This window comes from Equus quagga, chromosome 1 (assembly GCF_021613505.1).
Source record: "Equus quagga isolate Etosha38 chromosome 1, UCLA_HA_Equagga_1.0, whole genome shotgun sequence".
NCBI classification, from domain to species: domain Eukaryota; kingdom Metazoa; phylum Chordata; class Mammalia; order Perissodactyla; family Equidae; genus Equus; species Equus quagga.
Genome location: NC_060267.1, coordinates 106,440,162 through 106,461,951, shown reverse-complemented (window position 1 = coordinate 106,461,951; position 21,790 = coordinate 106,440,162). Strand labels below are relative to the sequence as shown.

Here is a 21,790-nt window from a genome sequence, read left to right as displayed (position 1 = left end):
CACCGAAAACTATAAAACATTGTTGAAAGAATTGAAGAAGACACAAAGAAATGGAAAAATATTCCATGCTCTTGGGTTGGAAGAATTAACATAGTTAAAATGTCCATATTTCCTAAGGCAATCTACAGATTCAATGCAATCCCTATCAAAGTTCCAACAACATTCTTCACAGAAATAGAACACAGAATCCTAAAGTTTACATGGAACAACAAAAGACCCCGAATAGCCAAAGGAATCCTGGGCAGAAAGAACGAAGCTGGAGGTATCACACTCCCTGATTTCAAAATATACTACAAAGCTATGTTTTTAACCATTTAAATTTCATTTTCTGTGACTTACTCATTTATACCTTGTACGCCTGTTTCTATTGGGTTGTTTGCCCTTTTCTTATTAATTTGTAGGAGCTGATTTTATATTCTGGGTATTAACCTTTTATTAATTCATGCCAAATATCTTCTCCTGGTCTCGTCTGTATTTTTCCCTTTACTTATTTGTTGTTGTTGTAGGAAGATTTTTAAAATTTTTATATAATGGGATTTATCAATATTTCCCTTTATGGTATTTGTGCTTTTTTATCTTTTCTTTAAGCAGAAGGAACATTCTTTTTTATGTTTCTCTTCCTACCCCCAAAGTTTTAAATATAATCCCCTACATTTTCTTCTAAAAATTTTAAAGTTTTGCTTTTTACTTTTAGCACTTTAATCAATCCATCTAGAATATATTTTTGTGAACTAAGGTGGTGGTCTTATTTTTTTCCATATGAAAAAATATATGTGTGTGTTTGTATGAAATCAGTTCCTAAAAATAATAAGGACAAACAACCAATGGAATCAGTCCCATTCACTAAACAGTCTATCCTTTCCCCCTGATCTGTAATGCACCACGGCCATATGCTGTGTCCCCATTTGTGGAGGGCTGTGTTTCTGGGCTCTGTACTGTCCAGTTGGCGAGTCTACCTACACTGCTCTAGTACCACTCGTTGTACTGACTATCACTTTAGAGGAAGTCTTGATATCTGATAAGGCAAATGCTCCAACAAAAACCAAAAGCTATAACCTACGGACCTTTTTTTTTTTTTTACAGTACAATAAAGTTAGAAATTAAAAGCAAGTAGAAAGCTTTAAAAAATTATTTGACACTAAAATAAACATAATTCTAAATAATTCATGGGGCAAAGAAGAAATTGCAATGGAAATTATGAAATATTTATAACTGAATGACAATGAAAGCATCATTTATCAAAACTTCTAGGATGCAGCTAATTTGTAGCATTAATGATATTAATTTTCAATCAATCCTGTTTTCTAACGTATGCATTTTAAAATCACATTTTCTAATTGGATGTGGCTAGCACATGGAAACATCATTAATTTTTGTATGTTGATCTTGTAACCAGCTATCTTGTTGAACTCTCTTCAGCAGGAAGTATATTTGCTGTTGGTTTTGGTAAATATTCATTATCAGGGTAAGAAACTTCCTATATATTCCTAATCTGCTAAGAGTTTTTGTTTTAAATGGTGGAAAGTTAGAAGCATGCCTTTTAAAAGTCAGGAGTGCCACCTCTCTCCTATTTCCCTCCACACCGTACCAGACGGAGGTCCTAACCAATATAACGAGGCAAGAAAAAGAAGTAAGAGGTAATAAAAGAAGAAAGGCCACCAACAGTTAGAACTAATCACTGAGTGGTTTCCTGAGCATATTTTCTTATTTCTGACCCTTGGTTTAACTTGTATGCTCTGAATAAAAATATTCCTTCATCTCATCTCCAATCTTAATTCTCACTATGTTCTTTCTCAAAGTCCTAATCATCACCTAATAATAGCTAATATTTATTGATTGCTTACCATGCACCAGGTAGGCATTTATACCACCATTTTTTAATCCTTACAACAACCCTATGAAGGAGGTTACTATTAGCTCCATTTTGAAAAAGAAGAAACTCAGAGGATTTAGGGATTAGGCTGCGATCATGCGGCCGGAAAATGGCAGAACAGGGATTGAGCCAGAGAGGGTCCCTAACCCTAACCACCGCACGAGACTGCCACAGCAGCCCACCTGTTCACGATGCAGAACCCAGACTCTCCTGCCCGCAGGCCTTTGCTTGGGTCTGGAATCCTCTCTCTCACTTTCCCCAAATCTCTGCCTGTCTGCTGTGGACACAGATCCCCCCCCCCCCCCCCATGCCCTTCAGGAACGGGGGAGTTAGTCGCCCGGCTGGGGCAGCGCCGCCCACAGACACCCTCAGGCGTCGGCCCTCTTTGGAACCGCCTCTCCAAAAGAGGCCACGCCCCCTCCCGGCGGCAACTTGAGATACAAAGGCCCAGCCTCCTCACCGCGACTCAGGAGAACAAGGACGGGCCTCCCCCCAGCTTCGGAGCGCCCCCTGGAGGGAGCTGAGGCCTTAGTTGTGACTGCGCCACAGCCCAACGTCTCCATTCGCTGACTCCCTTTCCTCCGGGAGGTGGGGACCCCAAGAGCGCTCGCTAATAAGCCCCTGCACGGTAATCACTGTCTCAGAGCCGGCTTCTGGGGAACCCAAGCTGGGATAGATCCTAACCCTCCAAGGCTCACTTCACATGCCGCCTCCCCTACACGGAACCTTCCCCGAACCCCCCACCAGCCCGGATTGGAAGTCCTCTTCCTCTGAACGAACTTCCCTCTCCGCGGTGTCTGACTCACTGCTACACGTGTGTCTTCACTTCCAGTCTATACTGTGAGCTCCCTGACCGAGGGCGTTGTGTCTGACTCATTTCTCTATCTTCTTTAGCACCTGCCTGTACCACTGAGCATGGGCTCCGGAGTCAGAAACATCTAGATTCAAACCCCAGCTCCTCCTTTATCAGCATCAGCTTCCTCATCTGTAAAGTGGGGCGATGACAGCATCTTCGTCTTAGGCTTTAAGAATTAAATGTCTATAGAATCTTAGACCAGAGCCCAGCACACAGTAAGCATCCGCTTATTGTCTGCAATCTATAATTATTGTTTACCTACTGTCGCGATAGCACTAATACATATGTTTACTGAATGAGCTGGGAATGCCTGACGGCGACCAGCTCAGCAGGCTCTGCCAGCAGAGCGAGCATTCACGACTCCATCTCCCTGGGAGACAGTGGGGACTGGCTGAAGGCCCCTCATTCCTTGGCTGTCTGCCCACTTTGCTTTCTCTCTCTCCTAGCTGGACCCTCCAGCATGCACATCCTCACTCTCTCCTGCAACCCAAAAATAAAAAATAAACTTGGCTTTGAATCCAAGGCCATTGATGCTTTTGATCTTGGTTACAAAGCAAGGCAATTATCGTACACAAAAGCCCTGATTTATTTATGAAATGCGACGGACATCTTCGAGGCGGGAATGAGAAAGCTCACGGAAGACCAAGCCCTTATTGCCACACAGTGAATGGCTGCTTTCAAACACAAGCCCCCCAAATGCCCTCTCTTCCCAGCTAAGAGTCGTTCCTCATTAGTGCTTCCTCCAGAACACTGCAGCTTCCAACAATCAAATTCACTCCACGGCCGGGGCAAGTAATTAAATTCTGCAGGCATCTGAGCATGGAATAATGGATGGCTATTGTTAGGGAAGCTGAGGCTGGAAATGGAATGGGCTTCAATGCCCAGTCTCAGAAATGGTTAGGGGCGGGCAGGGACAGCAAGCAGGAGGCAGAGGGAAGCTCCCCGCTGGTGCACCACAGAGGGCAGTGGATCAGTACTGGACCTGGAGCTGAAAACGTGCATGTGAGGCCAGACTCTGCGCCTACCAGAGGGGGTGCCTCAGTCACCTCTCCTAGAAAACAAGGAGACTGGACTAGGTAACTCATTCTCCAGGTGGTTCCCAGACCACCAGCATCAGCACTGCATGGAAACTTGTTAGATGTGCAGATCCTGAGCCCTCACTACCCCCCACTGAATCAGAAACTCTCCATGCGCAGTGGAGCGGGCCCGGCAATCCGTGTTTAACAAGCCCTCCCCGGGGCTCTGATGCTCGAATTTGGGAACCCCTGGCAGACAGTGTTCAAAGATGAGGCCACAAACTCAGATGCATAAAGGGCCAGGGAAGCAAAATAAAGGAGCCAAGGAGGTGTCGTTCACCAGACAACAGCAGGGACCATGGGGCAGTGGAGAGAGTGTGCCCTGAGAAAAGGCCAGCAGCTACTCGGTTCCAGGCCGCTACCGCCAAGTATGAACCCACGTGGATTTGGTACTGGCAGCGCTTCCGATATTTCAAGAGAAACAAAATCCTGACTTTATGTGAACTCTCACAATTTTAAATATTGGTTTAATTTTTCTTAACCTAGTGAGGGCCAAGTAGATTATACTTGAGAACCAAATTCAGCTGTGGACGGCTATTTTGCAGCCTTCATTCTTTTTTTTTTTTTTTAAATTGGCATCTGAGCTAACAACTGTTGCCAATCTTTTTTTTCCCTGCTTTTTTCTCCCCAAATCCCCCTGGTATATAGTTGTATATTTTTTTAGTTGTGGGTCCTTCTAGTTGTGGCATGCGGGACGCCGCCTCAACGTGGCCTGATGAGTGGTGCCATGTCCGTGCCCAGGATCTGAACCAGTGAAACCCATGGAGCATGCGAACCCAACCACTGGGCCATGGGGGAGGCCCCCTGCAGCCTTCATTCTGAGTTGCCTTTGACCTCCATCATGATAAACTCTCCCCACTGTGCTCTTGCCTTTCACCCAACACTGATCTCCCAACCTCCTTTCCCCAATTGGCAGACTCCTATTCATCCTTCAACACTCAACCCAAGGGTTTCCTCCACTGTGAACTCATTCTCAACCCTCTGCCCCACTTTCCACCTCTCCACTAAGAAAGCAGAGAAGAATCAAACACAGGGCCGAAGAATTGACACGTAAAAGAAGGAAACTCAGAGGAGGAAGACACGGAAAAGTTATAAAACACACTCTTCTCACAGAGGAGGAGTTAGGACCTCTGAGAAAAGTTACCCTATTGCTGCTTGAAAAATGACTTAAGGACACTGATCCCATTAGACCAGAATCTAATAAAATGACATTTTGAAACAGCAAATATAAAGAAACACAAGTGCAGAATTCATGGGATAGATTAAAAAACAGTTGGTACAAAAATACCCGGGGATTTGAGCTGAGAGTCAGAGCGAGTCAACCGTGTGACAAAACTACCGTCAGAAAGGCAAACGCCTTCATACGTTTCATTATTAGAAATAGTGTCTGGATGGCCCTGCTGTACTCTCGGATGGTCCGACCATCCTGGAGTGTCCTGAATGGTTCTGAAGATTAGCTTCTGCGGGTCAGAGAAGACCTGGCTGTGACCCAGGTGGGCAGAAAACACAAAGCCAAATCACAGGGGACATTTAAGGAACCTGGAATGTTTACCCAGAGGTGGGAGAGACCTGGGGGGGTGGTCATGATTTCTGCCTTCCAGCAGGTGACAGGTTTCCACGTGGATTTGATCTCTGTGGGCCTCAAGTGTGTGACCAGGACCATGAGTGGAAATACTGTAAGATTTCATCTCAACGCTGGGGAGAATTTCCTATTGATCACGGTTGTCCCCAGATGGAATGAGCTCTCCTGAGAGGCGATGAATGCCGTTTACCCAGGGAGGTCTAGCAGGGGGAGGACGACGCCTGGAGAGGATGATAAAGGGACTGGAACAGAAGGCCTGGTGGACGCCTATTGTTTTATTTCCCCCTTCTTCTCATAAGAGCACCCCAGTTTTCCCAGGGAACCACCCTTCACCCATTCTCTGTCCTGTGTGTTAGGCAGGGTTTGGTGTACTCCTGGCTTCGGCAGGGAGCGTGTTTCCCAGGCCCGTCAGCCAGAGCACAGCTCCTCACCGGCCGTGGGTGCAGCTCTGGGAGTGCTTTGAGCGACCCAGGCTGGGCCAGCCACAGCCCTAAGACCCTATTCTGGGAAAAGGGAGCTCTCACTTTCCACTGGACTTGAAGCAGGTAAGATGTACCTGGACTGCCAGGGGCCACCTGGTCATCGCAGGGAGAGAGAGCACCTACAAAAGAGCCCTTCACTGCCCCCCACCCCAAGAAAAAATGGGAAAACAGAGAAAACCGGAGCAGCGTTGCCTAGAGACTAAGTGCTGACAACATCCTCTGTGCCCTTGAAGCCCTCCGTGCCTGAACCCAGCCTTGGCTCCAAAGTGCTGGTGAGTTCCGTTTCTTCTCTCAAGCCAGCTGAACTGGGTTTCTATTGTTAGCGAACACAAGAGCCCTGATCACTACGGTGGCCTCTAAGATCTGATCCAGCTCCGCTGGATCTTCATCTCACACTTAAAGCAAGGGCCACCTGCATTAAGCTTAAGTCCATTTGGCAGATGAATCCTAGAATGGTTTCTGGAATTTGAAGTGGGCCTCTAGTCATAATAGATTCCACTGCAAAAGGGGAAATGCAGAATCAGGAAACGGTAAGTTATTAAGTCAAAGAGCATCCTGCATCAGGGAGAAGCTGGCAGGCAGGGCAGCTGCCCCAGGCCCAAGCACAGGAAGGACACCTGGCCTGGAAGCCACTCCCACCTCCTGCAGACGCATTGCCAGAGCGGGACGTGGTGGACGGGGAAGGAACACAGGCCGAGTGCCAGACTCAGCTCAGGAATGCGGGGGTCGGGGTAGGGGTGGGGAGCTCCATCCTTCAGGATCGCTAGTGAGCCCCATTTCATGAGCACCTCCTGGAGGCCAGGGCTGTGCTGGACACTTAGCCTACCTCTACTCTTCAAAGTGGCCCCCTGAAGTAGGCACTGTCACCATCTCCATTTCCCGGATGAGAAAACTGAGGCTCAGAGAGCCTTGCCCAGAGTCACAGTCAGTGAGAGGCAGTTCTAGACAGACTGAAGCTCAGCCACAGTTTCCTGCTGGTGATGACAACGGGCCAGAAGCCACTGAGTCTGGGTTCTCCTTGCAGCTTCTCCGGCTTTACCCCTCATCTGTAAAATGAGGTGAGTGACGATCCCTGGTCTGACCAGAGATGAGCCCCACGGCAGCTGTTCTGAGGAGCTGTCATTACGTAAGCAGTGTCGCCTCAGGGCCGAGGTTATCCGTAACAGAGGCGACACGAGGCGGCCGCACTGCGCTCCAGCAGCCGGCCAGGCCCCTTCCGGCCTCTCTCCTGCCCAAGGGGCCAGGTCATTTCCTTTGTTCCACGGGCACAGGCTGGGTAACAAGACAGCCAGGAGCTCAGCTGTAGACATTCTTTCATTATTTTCCACCCTGTTAACCTCCATCAAAAGTGAGGCTGCCTTCAGCCTAAATGGGGACTGAAAAGATTTATCTCACTTGTCCCAGGGCTCAGCTCAGGAAAGAGACCCTTCATTTCCTAAAGGCCCTGATGACCCTTTCTCCGTGAGTCATTCCCACCCATGAAAAAAGATGTGACAGCAACGACGGGCCGGGGCTGAGGATGGGACCAAGTGACCTGAATCTCTTCAGTTTGGCTTTGCAAAGCATCGTGTGATTTTTTTTTTAACTGCACTCTATTTACCTTCCTAATTATGTTTGCTTACGCAGCTATTAAACTTAGACTACATTTCATAAACACGGCCCCGGGAGGAGACTAGAGCATATGTGTGGTGAGAGGGGATTAGCCAGCGACTACAGGTTTCCTACAGAATCCTCCTCAAAGTGGACAATCCCAATATAGAGATGGAGAGATTATTATATTTCAAATAAGCTCATCCTCTTCCTTGTGCTTCTAGCAATCCCAGGTCACCGACTCCCCAAAATTGGCACCTGGCAAGAACAGATGAGCTAGATTATTTTAGTAGTAGTAGTCTGTTCCAGTCGCATAGTAATAGCCAGCTTCTCTGAGCATTGACTGAGCACCGGGCGCTGTTCTCCGGGCTGTCCCTGGGATCCACAGTCCTCTTAATCCTCGCAACTGCCCTGTGGGTACGTCTATCCCCATTCACAAATGAGGAAACTGAGGCACAGTTTGAGGAACAGGCCCAAAGACACGATAAGTGATGGAACCAGGATTATGAATGCAAGAATTTAAGAATTCTGGACTGGAGACCACACCCTGAACCACTTCTCAATAATACCTCCCTCCTTCCCGTGCATCACTCCCTGTAACCCTCACACTGGGCCTGGAGGTAGCTGATCTTAAGCCCATTTGATAAAGAGGATGAAGCTTGCGGAGGCTAAGTACGTGCCCATTTCACAGACAAGGAAGCTGCAGTTCACAAAAGTGAGTTCAGTTCTACAGACACTGACGCAGCACCCAGAGTTTCTTTCAGGCAGTGTGCAAGGGGCTTAGGCTACAGAGACCCCAGGGGGCAGGAAACGTCACTCCACAGCCGCTTCTGGGTATTTATGTGGGTAAAACCTTCTGAAAGCAACCGGACCATCTGTTAAAAAGCCTTAAAAATGAGCAAACTTTTGACCCACAAATTCCTGTTGCAGAAACTCATCCTAAGAAAACAGCAGTGAATGTGACAAAGGTGTATGCACAGACGAGCTCAGAGCAGCACTATTGTAATAGTATGGAAATCGCCTCAGGGTTCAACAATGAGAGATTGGGGAAATATTCGGATACATCTATATAACGAAATACTATATAATCGCTCCAAATGTTATGGAAATAGATGTATTGACATGGGAAAATTTTATAGTCGAGTGTTATATAATTTGTGAGGTGACGTAAGCAGATAGTAAAATTACATATGCAATCTGATCTCTTTTGGGAACAGTGTATATGTATACTAGAAAATGTATCCATATGAGCACTCATAGAAAATGTATCTGCATATGTACATATAAAAAGATTCCTGGGACACCAAAGTAAGTATCACTGAGTGATAATGTTTCAGGTGACTTTAATTTCTATGTGTATACTCATCTCCATTTTTCCAAATTTCCTACAATTAATGTATACTACTTACCTAACAATGAAAGGGTTTTACTTTGTGGTGGTTGCTGAAGTGGCTAAGACCACCAGCCACATCCAGGACTCAAACTCAGGGTCCGGGGTGCCAAACCCAGCCCTTGGCCCCTTGCACCCTTCAATACATCTGCCCTCCTGGTGCCATGTCCCCAAACCATCCCATCCTGGCTGGCACAGTATTAGCCATGGCCAGCCTGGGGCAGAGACCCAGGCAGGTGGGGCGGCCTGCTTGCCCACCTTTTTGAAGAGTCTGATGACATCCTCGCTGATCTGGGAGAGGCGGACGATGACATTGTTCATGAAGATGTCATTGAGGGTGGCGTGGTCTCGGCTCTCCCGCCTGGTCTGATGCAGGACCAGATACCAACAGTTCACAGGCGAGAGGAGGTACTGGTCCTTCCTGTGGAAACCAAGATGGGTCAGGTTGGCTTCACTGGAACTGTCATCCACACAGTGCTTTACATTGTCACCCACCACGACTCGTTTGACCTTCAAGGGGCCCCTTTAAGGTCAGTTTTATTATAACATGTTTACAGCTGCAGCAATAGAGACTACGAGAGCTGAAGCAGTCCTTCCAAGACCACAGAGCAGTGCTGGGGCCAAAACCCAGGTCTGTGACTCTTAGTAGCATCCCATTCCACTCTCCCATTGCTTGTGGTGTTTGCTGCGTGCATCTCTCCCTTCTGGGAAGAAGCTGTCTTCCCCGGGGCTAAGAAATACTAAACCAATAGTGTTTGAAATGCTTGTATGAGTTCTAGAACTATGCGATGGACAGAAAAAAAAGCAGACCTTTCTCCTCCCCTTCCCTGCCTCCGCCCCGCCCTGAGTCCCCTCAGGCTCTCAACCCCTTTGTCCTCCTCCAGGTCAGCTTCTGTCTCTGGCTTCTTGGAGATGCGTGCTCACCTTCGGCCCTGGAAGGAGCTGAGGGCCAGGAGGATTTCAGATTCTCTGTTGGGGAGGAGAGGCTCAGGAGAGCTGCTTTTGAGTAAAGTACATACAAGACAAATAAGTCTTTGTCCTGCAATGATTGATAGATTCTTAGCATCCTCTAGCTGGGCATTATGCTAAACAGGGGTTCCCACAGTGTGGTTGGTCCCCAGACCAGCAGCACCTGGGATCTTGTTAGGAATGCAGCTTTTTGAACCTCACTGCAGACCCTGAATCAGAACCTCTGCGGGTGGGCCTGGCAATCCGGGTTTTAACAAGCCCTCGGGGGGGATGCTGAGTCATACTGAAGTCTGAGAAGCGCAGATCTCTGTGCCATTATTTCCCGAAGCTTGGGAAATGGGATATTTCCAAGACAAAATGGAGGTCTCTCTCTCTCTCTCTCTCTCTCTCATCTATACTTTACCAAATACCGCTCTATTAGGTTCAATAAAGGGTGCCATGCCCTATTCTCTAGGAAGAAAAGGGAAGGGCAATTAGAGACCAAAATCAAATCAATAATCCCATGTGGCCACATGGGGTATCTGGGCTGTGTTCTTGACCTCTGACCCTGACCCTTCCCTTACTCCACTTTCCAGGATGGGAAAATGATGTTGGAAAAGCAGGATGTGGGGCAGAGGCCCATTCACCACCTGAGGGTGACTGGCTCCAAGGCCCTCCAGGCCTGCCTTGCTCCACCCCTGCCCCCAAGGGGACCACCTCCAGGGACTGGCCATGGTCACCCTCGGAAGTTCAGCCTCCCACTATCAGCGTTTTTGAGGAAGGGAATTCTGCTGACTCTTGCTACAACCACATCATCCTCCCAAAGCCAAGTGAACGGGCTGGAGGGTGAGCCCCAAGGGCCCCTGGGGAGCTCCGGAACTCCCCCCACCACACCCCCACCCCACCCCAACCCTTGGCTTGGGAAGGATAGATGAGGAGGGGCTGCTTGATTTAGAAGAATTTTCTTTCTGTCACCAAATGGGCTAAAAATCTGTCTAAGTGGCAGGAGTCTGGGAGACAGGCATGTGGTTTAGATAGAGGATGGATATGTTGGAAAAGGGAGATGTGCTGCCATAGGAGACATGGACCGCTTTCTCCTTTGCTCACAGCCTGGAGAAAAAAACCAGAACCCTACAATTCACCCACCCAGCCGGAACCCCTCAGCATTTACTCCGTGTCCGGTCTCAGGTGGGCCCTGGGCGACCATGACACAGACTTGCCTTGGAGCGGCTGAGGCGGAAGAGAAGATTACAGTGGAAGGTGATAAAGCGCTGTAACAGAGACACACGCAGAGCATCAGTTCTGCTCGAGAAGTTGGACAAGGCACCGCCCTCCTCTGCTCTCCATGTCCCAGTCACATGGGCCCATTTGCTTCCGTGCCAGGTTCTTTCCCACCCAGGGCCTTCATGCACAGTGCTCCCTCCATCTGGAACACGTTAGCCCCGCTCTTCTCCCGACAGCCTCCTTCTCTTCCTCTAGGTCTTGGCTTCAATGACGTCTCCCCAGAGGGCACACCTCTGACCACACTGTAAGGCAGGGCTTTTCATTGTGGTCCCGGCCCAGCGGCATCAGCATCACTTGGGAACTGATTGGAAATGCAAATTCTCAGGGCTACCCCAGACCACTTAATAAGAAGCCCTGGGAGTGAGCCCGGCATGTGCGTTTTAACCAGCCCTCCAGGTGACTCCCACGCACGCTCGAGTTTGAGGACGTCTGCCTTAAGGAGTCTCCATTCCCCCACTCACCCTACTGTAAGTTCTTCCAGAACAGGGACTGTTTTTGTTTTAGTCACCACATCCAGTGCCCAGCAATGGGCCTGGCACACAGAAGATGCTACGGAAGAGAGACCCATGAGAAAAGGTCACATTGTGCTGGGTCTTGAAGAATGGGTAGTTTTCCAAATAGAGGGGCAGAGACAGATGAAATTGTAGGCAGAGGGAACGGCGGATACAAAGATAGAGAAGTGGCTCAGTGAGCTAGAATTCTGAGTGTGTTAGAGAGGAGTCATAGGACACGAGGCTGAGACACAGGTGAAGGGCATGACTGGGGGGTGGGCATTGAATGCCAGGCTAACGAGTTGGGACTTTACCCTCTGGGCCATGTGGTTCTCAACCTGGGTTGCACACTAGCATCACTTGGGAAGCTTTGAAAAACACCAAGCCCCAGGCCCCATTCAAGACCAAATAAGTCAGAATCTCCGGGGCAGAGCTTTGGTATTAGTATTTCTTAAACATTCTCTAGAAGATTCTAATGTGAAATCAGGGTTAAAAACGCCTGCTGTAGACAGTGGAGTTATGGCTGTTATTTAAGCAGAGGTATGATCTAACCAATGTATGTCTTAGAAAGATCACTGAGGGCAGACTGGAGAATAGACAACGGATGCGTGGACAGGTGTGAGCACAGGCATGGGGCTAGAGGCAGGAGGACCAATCAGAAGGGAACCTCAGTCCAGGAGAAGAGAGACGAGGAGGGCCTGGGTGTTGGCAGTGTGGCCTGAGAGACTCTCACCAGGAGGGCAGGTCATCTGGGAGCCTTCCTGGAAATAGAGAGGAGGAGGGAGGGGTGGACGGTGATCCCGAGGTTCAGAGCTCAGGCGACCAGGTGGATTGGTGGACGCTGATGGCATGAACCGAGACGAGGACTACAAGGGGAGAAGGTGGTTTGGGGGGGAAATACTTTGCTTATCTCATTTTTCACTGCTTCCTCGGTGGCAATGGAAATGGAAAGATTAAAAGAGAGATGAGATAATTGAGCTGTTCCCTAAATTACTTCGGAGGCTTAGCTCAGCCTGGGATGCAGGAATTGAACAGCATCAGGGAATTAAATGTGCAAAATTTATGGCAGTGACAGCCAGAAGGTACGTTTCACGGGGAAGGAAAGAGACAAGTGTTCTTGAAATGGTGCGGAGGTGGTGGGATGGCTTAGGGACCATTAATTAGGTCACCCAGCCAGAGATTGGATAAGAGAAAGGCAGAAAGGACAGCGCTTTCCTTATCAGAAGCTGGGCAGGAGGCAATGCAACCTCAGATGGAATTACAGGGGGAGGCAGAGCGAGTGGAGGCGAGGAGGAGAAAGTCACCTGAAAGCAACCAAGGACTTGTCAAGCTCAAGTGAGCAGCTGCTGGGAAGACGAAGGCTTGGTTCATTCAGGCTTTCATTCATTCAGCGTCTGTGTCTGTGTGGACGTGCCAGGCATGGCTAGGTGCTGTGGATGCAGCGGGGACCAGGGAAGGCAGGACCCTGCTCCCACAAGCCTTCCACTCGAGTGACAGAGGCACACAAGGAAACAAGATGAGACACAGCCTCATAAATGTGGTGACTGAAAGGAGCCTGCGGAGCAGAGGAAGGTCCCCTGACCCAGATCTGGTGGTGAGGTGACCATGGAAGTCTTCCTGGAGGAAGCAGTTTCTACACTGAGAACTAAGGGCTGGAATGGAGTTTGATAGGGCAGGGCTTTCAAGGTGGAGAAATACGATGAACAAAGGCCCAGAGGGAGGTGGAGAGAGCAGGCTGCGGAGTGGAACACAGCTGAGGGGGCTCGAGCATGATGTTCTGGGGTCGGGGTGGGAGTGACAAACGAGGCTGGAGAATTAGGCAGAGGCCACATAGCCAAGGGCTTTTAAGTCCCATCAGAGAGTTTGAGCTTCGTCCTGAGGTCGGCTGGGAGCCGTGGAAGGCTCAGAGCAGGAGTGAAAGGGGACACTGCATTTTCAAACTCTTATTCCTGGTACAGTGTGGGCTCGAGGAGGCCAAGAGGGAAGTTGAGGGATTCAAGAAATCCTTAGGTAAACCAATTAGACTTGGACATTGATGGGATGGGGCTGGGGTTGGGGGGTAGGAAGGAGAAAAAGATGTCCAGGATGACTCCCAGGTTTTCCGGGTTGGGCACCTGGCAGAGCAGAGGTGGCATTCACTGAGATGAGGAGGAGGGCCGGGGGGGGGGGGCGGGCAGGGAGGGGCAGGGAGGGAAGGCGATGAGTTCTCTTGGAACATGGCGGGTCCAAAGGGCTTATGGAACATCCAGATGGGCTAGAGAGACAAGTGTGGAAGTCGGCAGCAGGCCCTCGGGTGATATTTGAAACCACGGAACAACATGGAACTCTACAAATGTGTGTGACCAGGTGGCAGAGGAGACAGATCCCCAGGAGGCTGGAGGGAGGGGCAGGGCCAGGCTCCTCCCACCCGCTATCTGGAAGACAGCCAGGATGGGGAACAGGTGCTAGCTCGTCCTTCTCTTTGAGATGCTGTCCCAGGCCTGCCATCCACCAGCAGACCCGTCCTCTTGGTCCATCCCAGCACAGGAGCCTGCTTGTTCCACTCCCCCCACCTTCTCCCAGCCCTGGCTCCCCTCGTGGGGGGGCAGCTTATTTGTAGACCAAAAGGCTGGGGTGAACAGGGCCGTCCACGGCCAGGGTCAGGGCAGAGTTGACCGCTCTGTGGAAGGCTGCCGTCTGCAGCCTTGGCCTCAATGGTACCAGGCTCTCACCACGTTACGAGGAAGATGGAGGGCCTCCGATGGGACCCAGCACGGTGAAACAGAAAGACACGTGGACCTAGGGGTGGGGGTTAATTATGTCCACACTGCCCATGCAGGTCAGCTAACCCCTGTGGCCTGGCTACTCAAACCACATCATTAACATTGGGATTAAACACCAGAAATGAGCTCCAGGGTCATTCATTCAGCAGTTCATCCACTCAATACATTTTTATTGGCTATTTCATATGGACCAGACCCCAGGGACACAATTTTGAGCACAACAGACACAGTTCCTGCCTCCATGGAGCCTACAGTCGCCTGGGGAGACTGACTGCCCTCAGAGAGTCCAGCCGACGTGTGTGGAGTTAAACTGCAGGCGGTGCCAAGGAGGAGAGCACGTGCCTGAGAGCCCATAACAAGGGGACCCGGCCTGATTTCGGGGGTCCCTGAAGTGTCCCTGAGGAAGGAGTCTTCTGGCTCGGCTCTAAATGAAGAGTTGGAGGTGAAGGGGACCATGAGGGTGGTGGGCTTCAGGGAGAGGGTCCCAGGTAGAGGGAACGGAATGGGCAGAAGCTCACTGAGGGGGCTAGGAGCTCAGAACAGAATACAGGCCAGTGTGGCTGGAGCGTAGGAAGCAAGGGCGGGAGGGGGGAGGGGAGGGGGCAGGCGCAGGGTCTCTGGGGCTCTGGCCAGCGCCTAGATCACCATCCCGTTGGCCAAATGGATCATACCAGGGCCACAGGAAGAAGCGCGCAGGCCATGTATGGCAGGTGGACACCTGCCTTCAGGGACCTTCAGTTCTGTGCTTCGCTCTTGAAAGTGGACCCCCTTTGACCCGAGACCCAGCTCTCCACGCCAGCAGCCCTTTTGGCCTGCCGCAGCCACCCTTTGGGAGGACATCAAAATGAACCTGGACCGCACTCTCTCTTCCGAGGCACATCGTGAGCAGCCTTTCTGCTTTTCCAATCCTGCATCCCAGTGTCTACTCAGCAGATGGAAGCTGCTGAGCTAAGGCATAATGTGAGAACTTTCACATATATATGTATATATCTTCTTTTTTTTATGGCCAGGAATAGCAAGGAAAATTTCTGGTGAGTCACAGCTTTCTTTCTTTGGCTAAGGAGCTGGGTACGAGGCTCTAAGAGACTGTGGCTAGAGGAGAGAGCCCGTGCCAAGCTGGTGAGTTAGGACGATGCAATTAGCAATGAGCCAGCTTCTCGGCTGGCGCCGGAAAATTCCGCTTAGCAAACAGAACCCACTTCCAGGCCTGCAGAGCCCCGCGTTGCAGATGGATCCAAAGCCACTGCTCTGGGATTGTGGTCCCTCTTGGGGGAGGCAAGCTCCTATGGCTGACACCGTCCCCAAGGCCCTGAGTCCCTGCCTCTGGCTTCCTGCTCCCTTCCAGGACGTTCCTGGGTCTTGGGGATGCTTGGATGGCTGCCAGCAAAGCTGCCTCTGAAAAGTGCTCCCTCAATTAGTTGCAGGGCCAAAAAAGGTGTGGTCAACCTCTTCTACCTAAGCTGCCTCAAGCAGGATTTGGAATTCATTGCCCTTGCTCAGAGCATGAATCATTAATTCTGCAAATATTCACTGAGCGCCATATCTTTGGAGCCAGGCAATGGTAAGCAAAATGAGTCATGCTCCCTGATTCACGGAGCTTACAGTCCAGTGGGGCCTCAGATGACAATCAAATAATCACACGAGTAAATAGGAAACTGCTTCTGTGAGAGGAGCTATGAAGGAGAAACACACGAGGACCTGCGCATCTCCCGGTCTCCAGCACTCCCCCTATTTCATCGTCATTACAGCACTCCCACGCCTGAGACCTGTCCTGTTCATTTCCTTTCTGGTTCTGACACCTCTCCACCTTACGTCTGTCCTGCTCACCACTGTTTGCCTGCTGCCAGGCAGCGCTGGGCACACAGTCGGCTGAAGAGGTGAAAAGTGCCACTGAGCTGGAACCAGAGGATGGGTAGGTTTTAACATGGCACAAGGATAAGGGAGAGTGTTCCTGGCCATGAGTGTGAAGGCTCTGTGTGTATGGGCACCTTCTAGAACCCAGAGAAGGTGGGTATGGCCAGAGAGCAGAGAGGATGGGGCGAGGGGTGGAGACAAGGCTGGAGAGGCAGCGTGAGCTGGGGCCTGGAAGGACAGGGTGAGTATCTGGGCTGTGTCCTCCTTTCCCAGGGCTGCTGCAAGAAAGAGCCACTGCTGGGGGCTGAAACGGCGGGAATATGCTCTCTCCGTCCCCCAGGCTGCAAATCTGAGACCAGGGTGTCAGCAGGGCTGGTCGCCCCTGGGGGCTGTGAGGGGAACTCTGTTCCATGCCTCTCCCCTCACTGCTGGTGGGTTGCTGGTGGGCTTTGGTGCTCCTTGGCTTGTAGACACATCACCCCAATCTCTGCCTTCACCTTCACGTGGTGTTTTCCCTGGGTGTCTGTGTGCAAATTTCCCCTTTTCATAGGGACACCAGTCATGTGGGTTTAGGGCCCAATCTAATGACGTCATTTTTCCTTGAGTACCTCTACAAAGACCCTATTTCCAAATAAGGTCACATTCCAGGGTACTGGGGTTCAGGAGTTCAACACAGGAATTTTTGGAGGACATAATTCACCACACAATAGGCTGCCACCCCAAGTGGAGCAGAGCTGGAGGAGAGTTCACATGATGGCTCAGGCATCTTTCCTGTACGCATCAGAGGAGCAAATGGCCCCTTGACACGGAGGATAAAGTCTCACCTCCTCAGCTGGCGTTCAAGGCCTGCCCACCTGCCGCCAGTCCAGCCCTCCCCCTGAGCCCCCTCTGCTCGCAGAAACCTCCTCCAGGCAGCGGATGAAGCTCTGAACCAGGGATGGGTTTCATCATTTATCTATTTTTAGCCCCTCAGGGAATCTGAGGCCATTGGACTGGGAGTTGGAGAGCATGATTCAGGTCTGGACTCTGCTGCTAAGTTAGCTGTGTGTTCTTGGGCTTGTCACGCCACCTCTCTGAGGCTTTACAGTCTCATCTACCAAATGGGTAAAAATAGGTTATTCGCGTTCCTGGCTCGGCATCTTTGCATGTTCTGTCTTTACCCACTTCGAATGCCTACCCCTCTTCATTCCAGGCAGCAAAATCCCAGTCTTCAAGGTCTCGTTCAACGGCCTTTCCCTCGGGGATTCTCTGAGATCCACAGATGGTTCTGTCGGAACCGCTCATTTTGATCTTCTCATGCAGTTACTTCCGGATGACAGCCTTTATCTTCTTGCTTAACTCACCTCATCTGTTGCCACTCACCCACGTGGGGCTTGTTTCACCACTTATTCAATAAGCCCCCGGAAGGTGGGGATGATCTCATATTTCCTTGTATCCCACCATAGCCCTTGGCAGAATCGGACTCATTCATTCATTCATTCACTCTTCTAGTATTTTTCTGAGTATCTGCTCTGTGCTAGGCTGTGCTAGTCATGGAGGATTAAAAAGATGACTGGATGTGCCTTGAGAAGGCTCACAATCTAGTAGATGAAGTTAACACAAACCAAGAATTATTACGGCTATTGTTCAGAATACCTTTAGCTGAAGTGACAGAAATGCTCATTTCAGACTTGGCTTAAGCAAAAACAGTAGTAATGGGAGGAGGAAAATTTTAAAGGATCAAAAACTTTTATCAGAAAATGTAAAAGAATAGGAGGTGGTTGGCCTCAGGCATAGCTGGATCCAGGGGCTCAAAGGAAATCATCAGGACCTGGTCTTACTCTCTCCATCTCTTGGCTCTGCTTTCCTCGCTCTCTGTGTTAGCTTTACTCTCAAGCCAGCCTTCTCCAGACAGAAAGTAACACTAGTCATCCCAGTAGGAAGAGAGCTTTTCCCTAGTCATTCCACCGAAAGTCCTAGAATTGTATCTCATTAAATTAAAGCTCTGTGGCCAAGATAATGCAATGCAATCTAAAAAACTCTAGATATTGTTATGAAAAGAAGGAGGGAGAGATGCTGAGCAGGGGTGAGTAACAGATGTCTACTATGTTATGCTGTGTGAGGAACGGGATCCCAGAAGAGTGAAGGAGGGAAAGAGGGAATGGTTAATCCCACCTCAGGTGGATGGGGAATCACAGGAACATTCTCTCTGGGCCTTGAAGTACACATAAGAGTTTGCCAGGTGGAAAGAGTAAAGATGGGAGCATCCTGCAGGCAGAGGGAAGCCTGAGTGTGAAAATGTGACAGGACTTGGGTTGTGCTGGGGTGATCTGGCCAGGGCAGAGGTGAGGCAGGGGAGGTGGAAGAGGAAGCAGCAGTGGCAGAAGGGCCTCATAGGTGAAGGCTGAATGAAGGTTTGAAGCAGGCCAGTGATGTGATCGCCGGGGCAGGAAGGCCAGTTGGGAAGCTGAGCAGCTGTCTGGGTGAAGGGAGGAGTTTGACGTGGGGCTTTGCCTTGGAGCCACCTGGGGGCAGACGGAGGGCGTGAGGCTTCAGGGCAGGGGGACCCAGTGGCAGTTCACTGACTTAGAAGCTGCCTCTGGCTGATTCCGGCGTGGAGGCAGAGTAATTCCTAAGGGGAAGGACTCCGTGCACGGGGTCAGCCGGCTGCAGCAGGTTCCGCTCACGCATGCTGGCGCGCTGTGGAGCCAAAGGCAGGGGTTCAAGCACCGGTTCTGCCCTTCACCAGCTGGGTGACCTTGGGAAGTCAGTTAAAGCTTTTTTGCCTCATCTGTAAAATGGCGTTGATAACACTGACCTCACAGTGGCGCTTGCTTTATTATTATTTATAATAATCTTTTATAATACATTTGTAACGTGTTCTTGGGACCAGAACGAAAGTCCCTGCCTCATTAGGCGATGCCTGGCCCATCTCATCCTCTCTTTACCTGCAAACCCCTTTGCCTCCGTTTATCCATCTGTAAAATGGGTGCACCACGTGATGTGTGCAGTGCTAGGCAGAGGAAGGGACCCACGGCTCCACTGGCCAGTTCTTTCACCAATCGGCTGTGGATCCTAAGCCAGGGCTCCCCCTGGCTGGCCTTCAGGTCCCTCACCTGTCAGGTAGAGACAATGACACCTTCCTTGACCCCCTCCAGCCCCACAAGTATTCGTGGGAAGATTTAAGCAGCTAAAGACTGGGGCTGCCCTTGCAAAGTGTAAAGTACTATATAATCGTCAAAGGTCATTATTATCCTATTTGCCTAATAGAATCGAGTCAAAAACAACCCCTGCATATTACTGCTTATTAAAATCTCCTATATTACAACATCCATTTTTCATTTTTAGAGTAAAATTTAAATGATATGCATGCATATACGTATATTAAGCATATCAGACATAAATAAATCATGTCCTGGGTACTTTGGAAGTCGCTGATTATAGTCTCTGAGGATTCCAGGAAACCTGGCGTGGGATCCGGGAAAGGGCCAGAAGGAAGAACTGGAAGGAGAAAAAGGGGCTGTGGCCATCAGGGAGCCCACTCTCTAGGCTCAGCCTCTGCCTTAAAATCCTTCCCAGCAAAGCAAACAGGAAGGTGCAGGACGGAGAGGGGGCCGTGAAAGACGCTCACTTTCCAGGAGGAGCTGGAAGGGGCACTCGGGGGTCCCATGTCGGCTTCGGGATCTTTGCCATCCCTGCAGACCAGCCTACTTCATCCCTCCCTCTTGACTCTCTTTTTTTACGTAAATGAAATTGTTTTTTAAATTATTTTATTGAGGTCATATTGGTTTATCACACTGTGTACATTTCAGGTGACCATTATTATATTTTAGTCCACCACCAATAGTCTAGATTTTATCCATCTCCTTTATGTGCCCCTTTACCCCTTTTGCTCTCCTCCCCTCTGATAACCACCAATCTGTTCTCCTCATTCTTGTGTTTGTTTATCTTCCACAAATGAGTGGAATTTATTTATTTGCAGAAGACTTCCCTAATCTTAGTTAAAAAAAAAAAAAATTAAAACACCAGCATCACTTGCCCTAACAGAAGGGAACTGAAAAAGTAAGTTCAAGGAAAAGCAATGAGTATCATTCAACCCTCGGCAGACGCTGATGCCCAGGCCTGCTGTCTGTGTGTTAAAAGGGAGATTAGAGAGGCCTTAGCAACACACTGCACCACCCCGAGATTGTCCCCTCGAGGCAACTGCAAAGATTGAAAGAGAACTGGAAAGAAAATTCAATATTCATGGTTCACGGGTTATCAGTGACGGTTCCCTCATTTTGAGGAACATTGACCTGCTCTGACCATCCATCACATTACAGAAATGAGCCCCTAAAATGCATACCCACCTCCACAGAGCGGGAACTCACGCCTCCCAAAGCAGCCGTTTCCTTGCTGGGCAGCTCTAGCTACTAGAAGGTTCTTAAGGTTGAGTTGAAGTCTGCTTCTCTGCAAATGCTACCCTTGGCCCTCACTTCTCTCCTTCTGCAGCCACACAAAATAAGTCTATGTCCTTCATGTATCTGAAGAAAGTATTTGGTGGTATCCTGTCTTTTCAGTTATTCACTCAAAAACCCTTGATAGAGCTCCTATTATGTATCAGAGACAGGCAGGGAGAGAATGAGACAGAGACAGAGAGAAAAAGACTAGAAATGCCCCTTGCCTTCAGGCAGCTGGCAGACTGAAGTGGGAGAACCAGACATACGGACTGGATCATTCCTTGATAATCTGACCTGAGCCCCATGAGAGCGACACAGATCACCGTGGAAGGTCAGAGGAGGAGCAGCTGACTGTGGGCCTGGGATCAACAGCAGGGGCTTCACAGAGGAGGCGAACCCCGAGCTGGCCCTGGTGGATGAGCAGGAGCTGACCAGCAGGTGAGGAGGGAACCCCTGCTGCCCACACAAGGAGGGTGCGGTCTGCACTGATGGGTGACCCTCAGGAAACATTAAACAAGCCCAGAGAGGTGGGGGACACACCCAAAACCATGCAGCTAGACGCAGTTTTGCATTGCGGAGCCAGTTAACCAAGATGAGGATGCTAGCTCTGCTGCTTAACTGCTCTGGCTGTGTCCCTCTGGACAGATTAATTGCTCAAAACCTCGAAGTTTACAACTAGGAAGATGGAGATAGTAGCTGCCTCAAAGGTCACAATGTTGACCATGAAGGCTGACTAACACGATGCACGTAAAGTATCCAGCAGAGGGCCAGGCACGCGGTAAGGTGGATGCGGGGGTGTCTGAAAGATCCAAAAACCCGCACAGCACAGGCACCGGGGGACCAGCAAGGATCCGGCTGGCACACTGGGAGCCATGTCAGCTGGGTCACTGGGAGAATGTCAACTCCAGAAAGCATTACTGGAAAGCCACTCATGGTGCGACACCCATCACCGTAACAGTAGCCACTGTGAATGGGGACAGCAGCCCCCCGCAGGACCTCCCCATTATCCCCTCCTCGTTCTGAGCAAACCTTTTCTTTCTGAATCCTCTGCACATTGATAGGCTCACGTATCCGCTCCAAAAGTGCTTCTCTGCTTAGGATTCACCTGGAAGGCGAAGTCTAAATTATAGCATCTTTTTAGGAAAATCTACATCTGTGAAAAAAAAAAGTCTGTGATGCTTTAT

General features: G+C 49.9%; 1 protein-coding gene across 4 annotated transcripts in view; it reads right to left on the bottom strand.

Annotated features, from left to right (window-relative positions):
* The window catches only part of SRGAP3 (SLIT-ROBO Rho GTPase activating protein 3), a 245,278-nt gene that overhangs the window by 105,207 nt on the left and 118,281 nt on the right, over window positions 1-21,790 (bottom strand). For all 4 annotated transcript variants that reach the window (XM_046640981.1, XM_046640994.1, XM_046640989.1 and 1 more), the window contains exon 3: window positions 9,108-9,270. In XM_046640981.1, coding sequence (XP_046496937.1) covers window positions 9,108-9,270 — 163 coding nt within the window. The remainder of the gene's footprint in view (window positions 1-9,107; window positions 9,271-21,790) is intronic.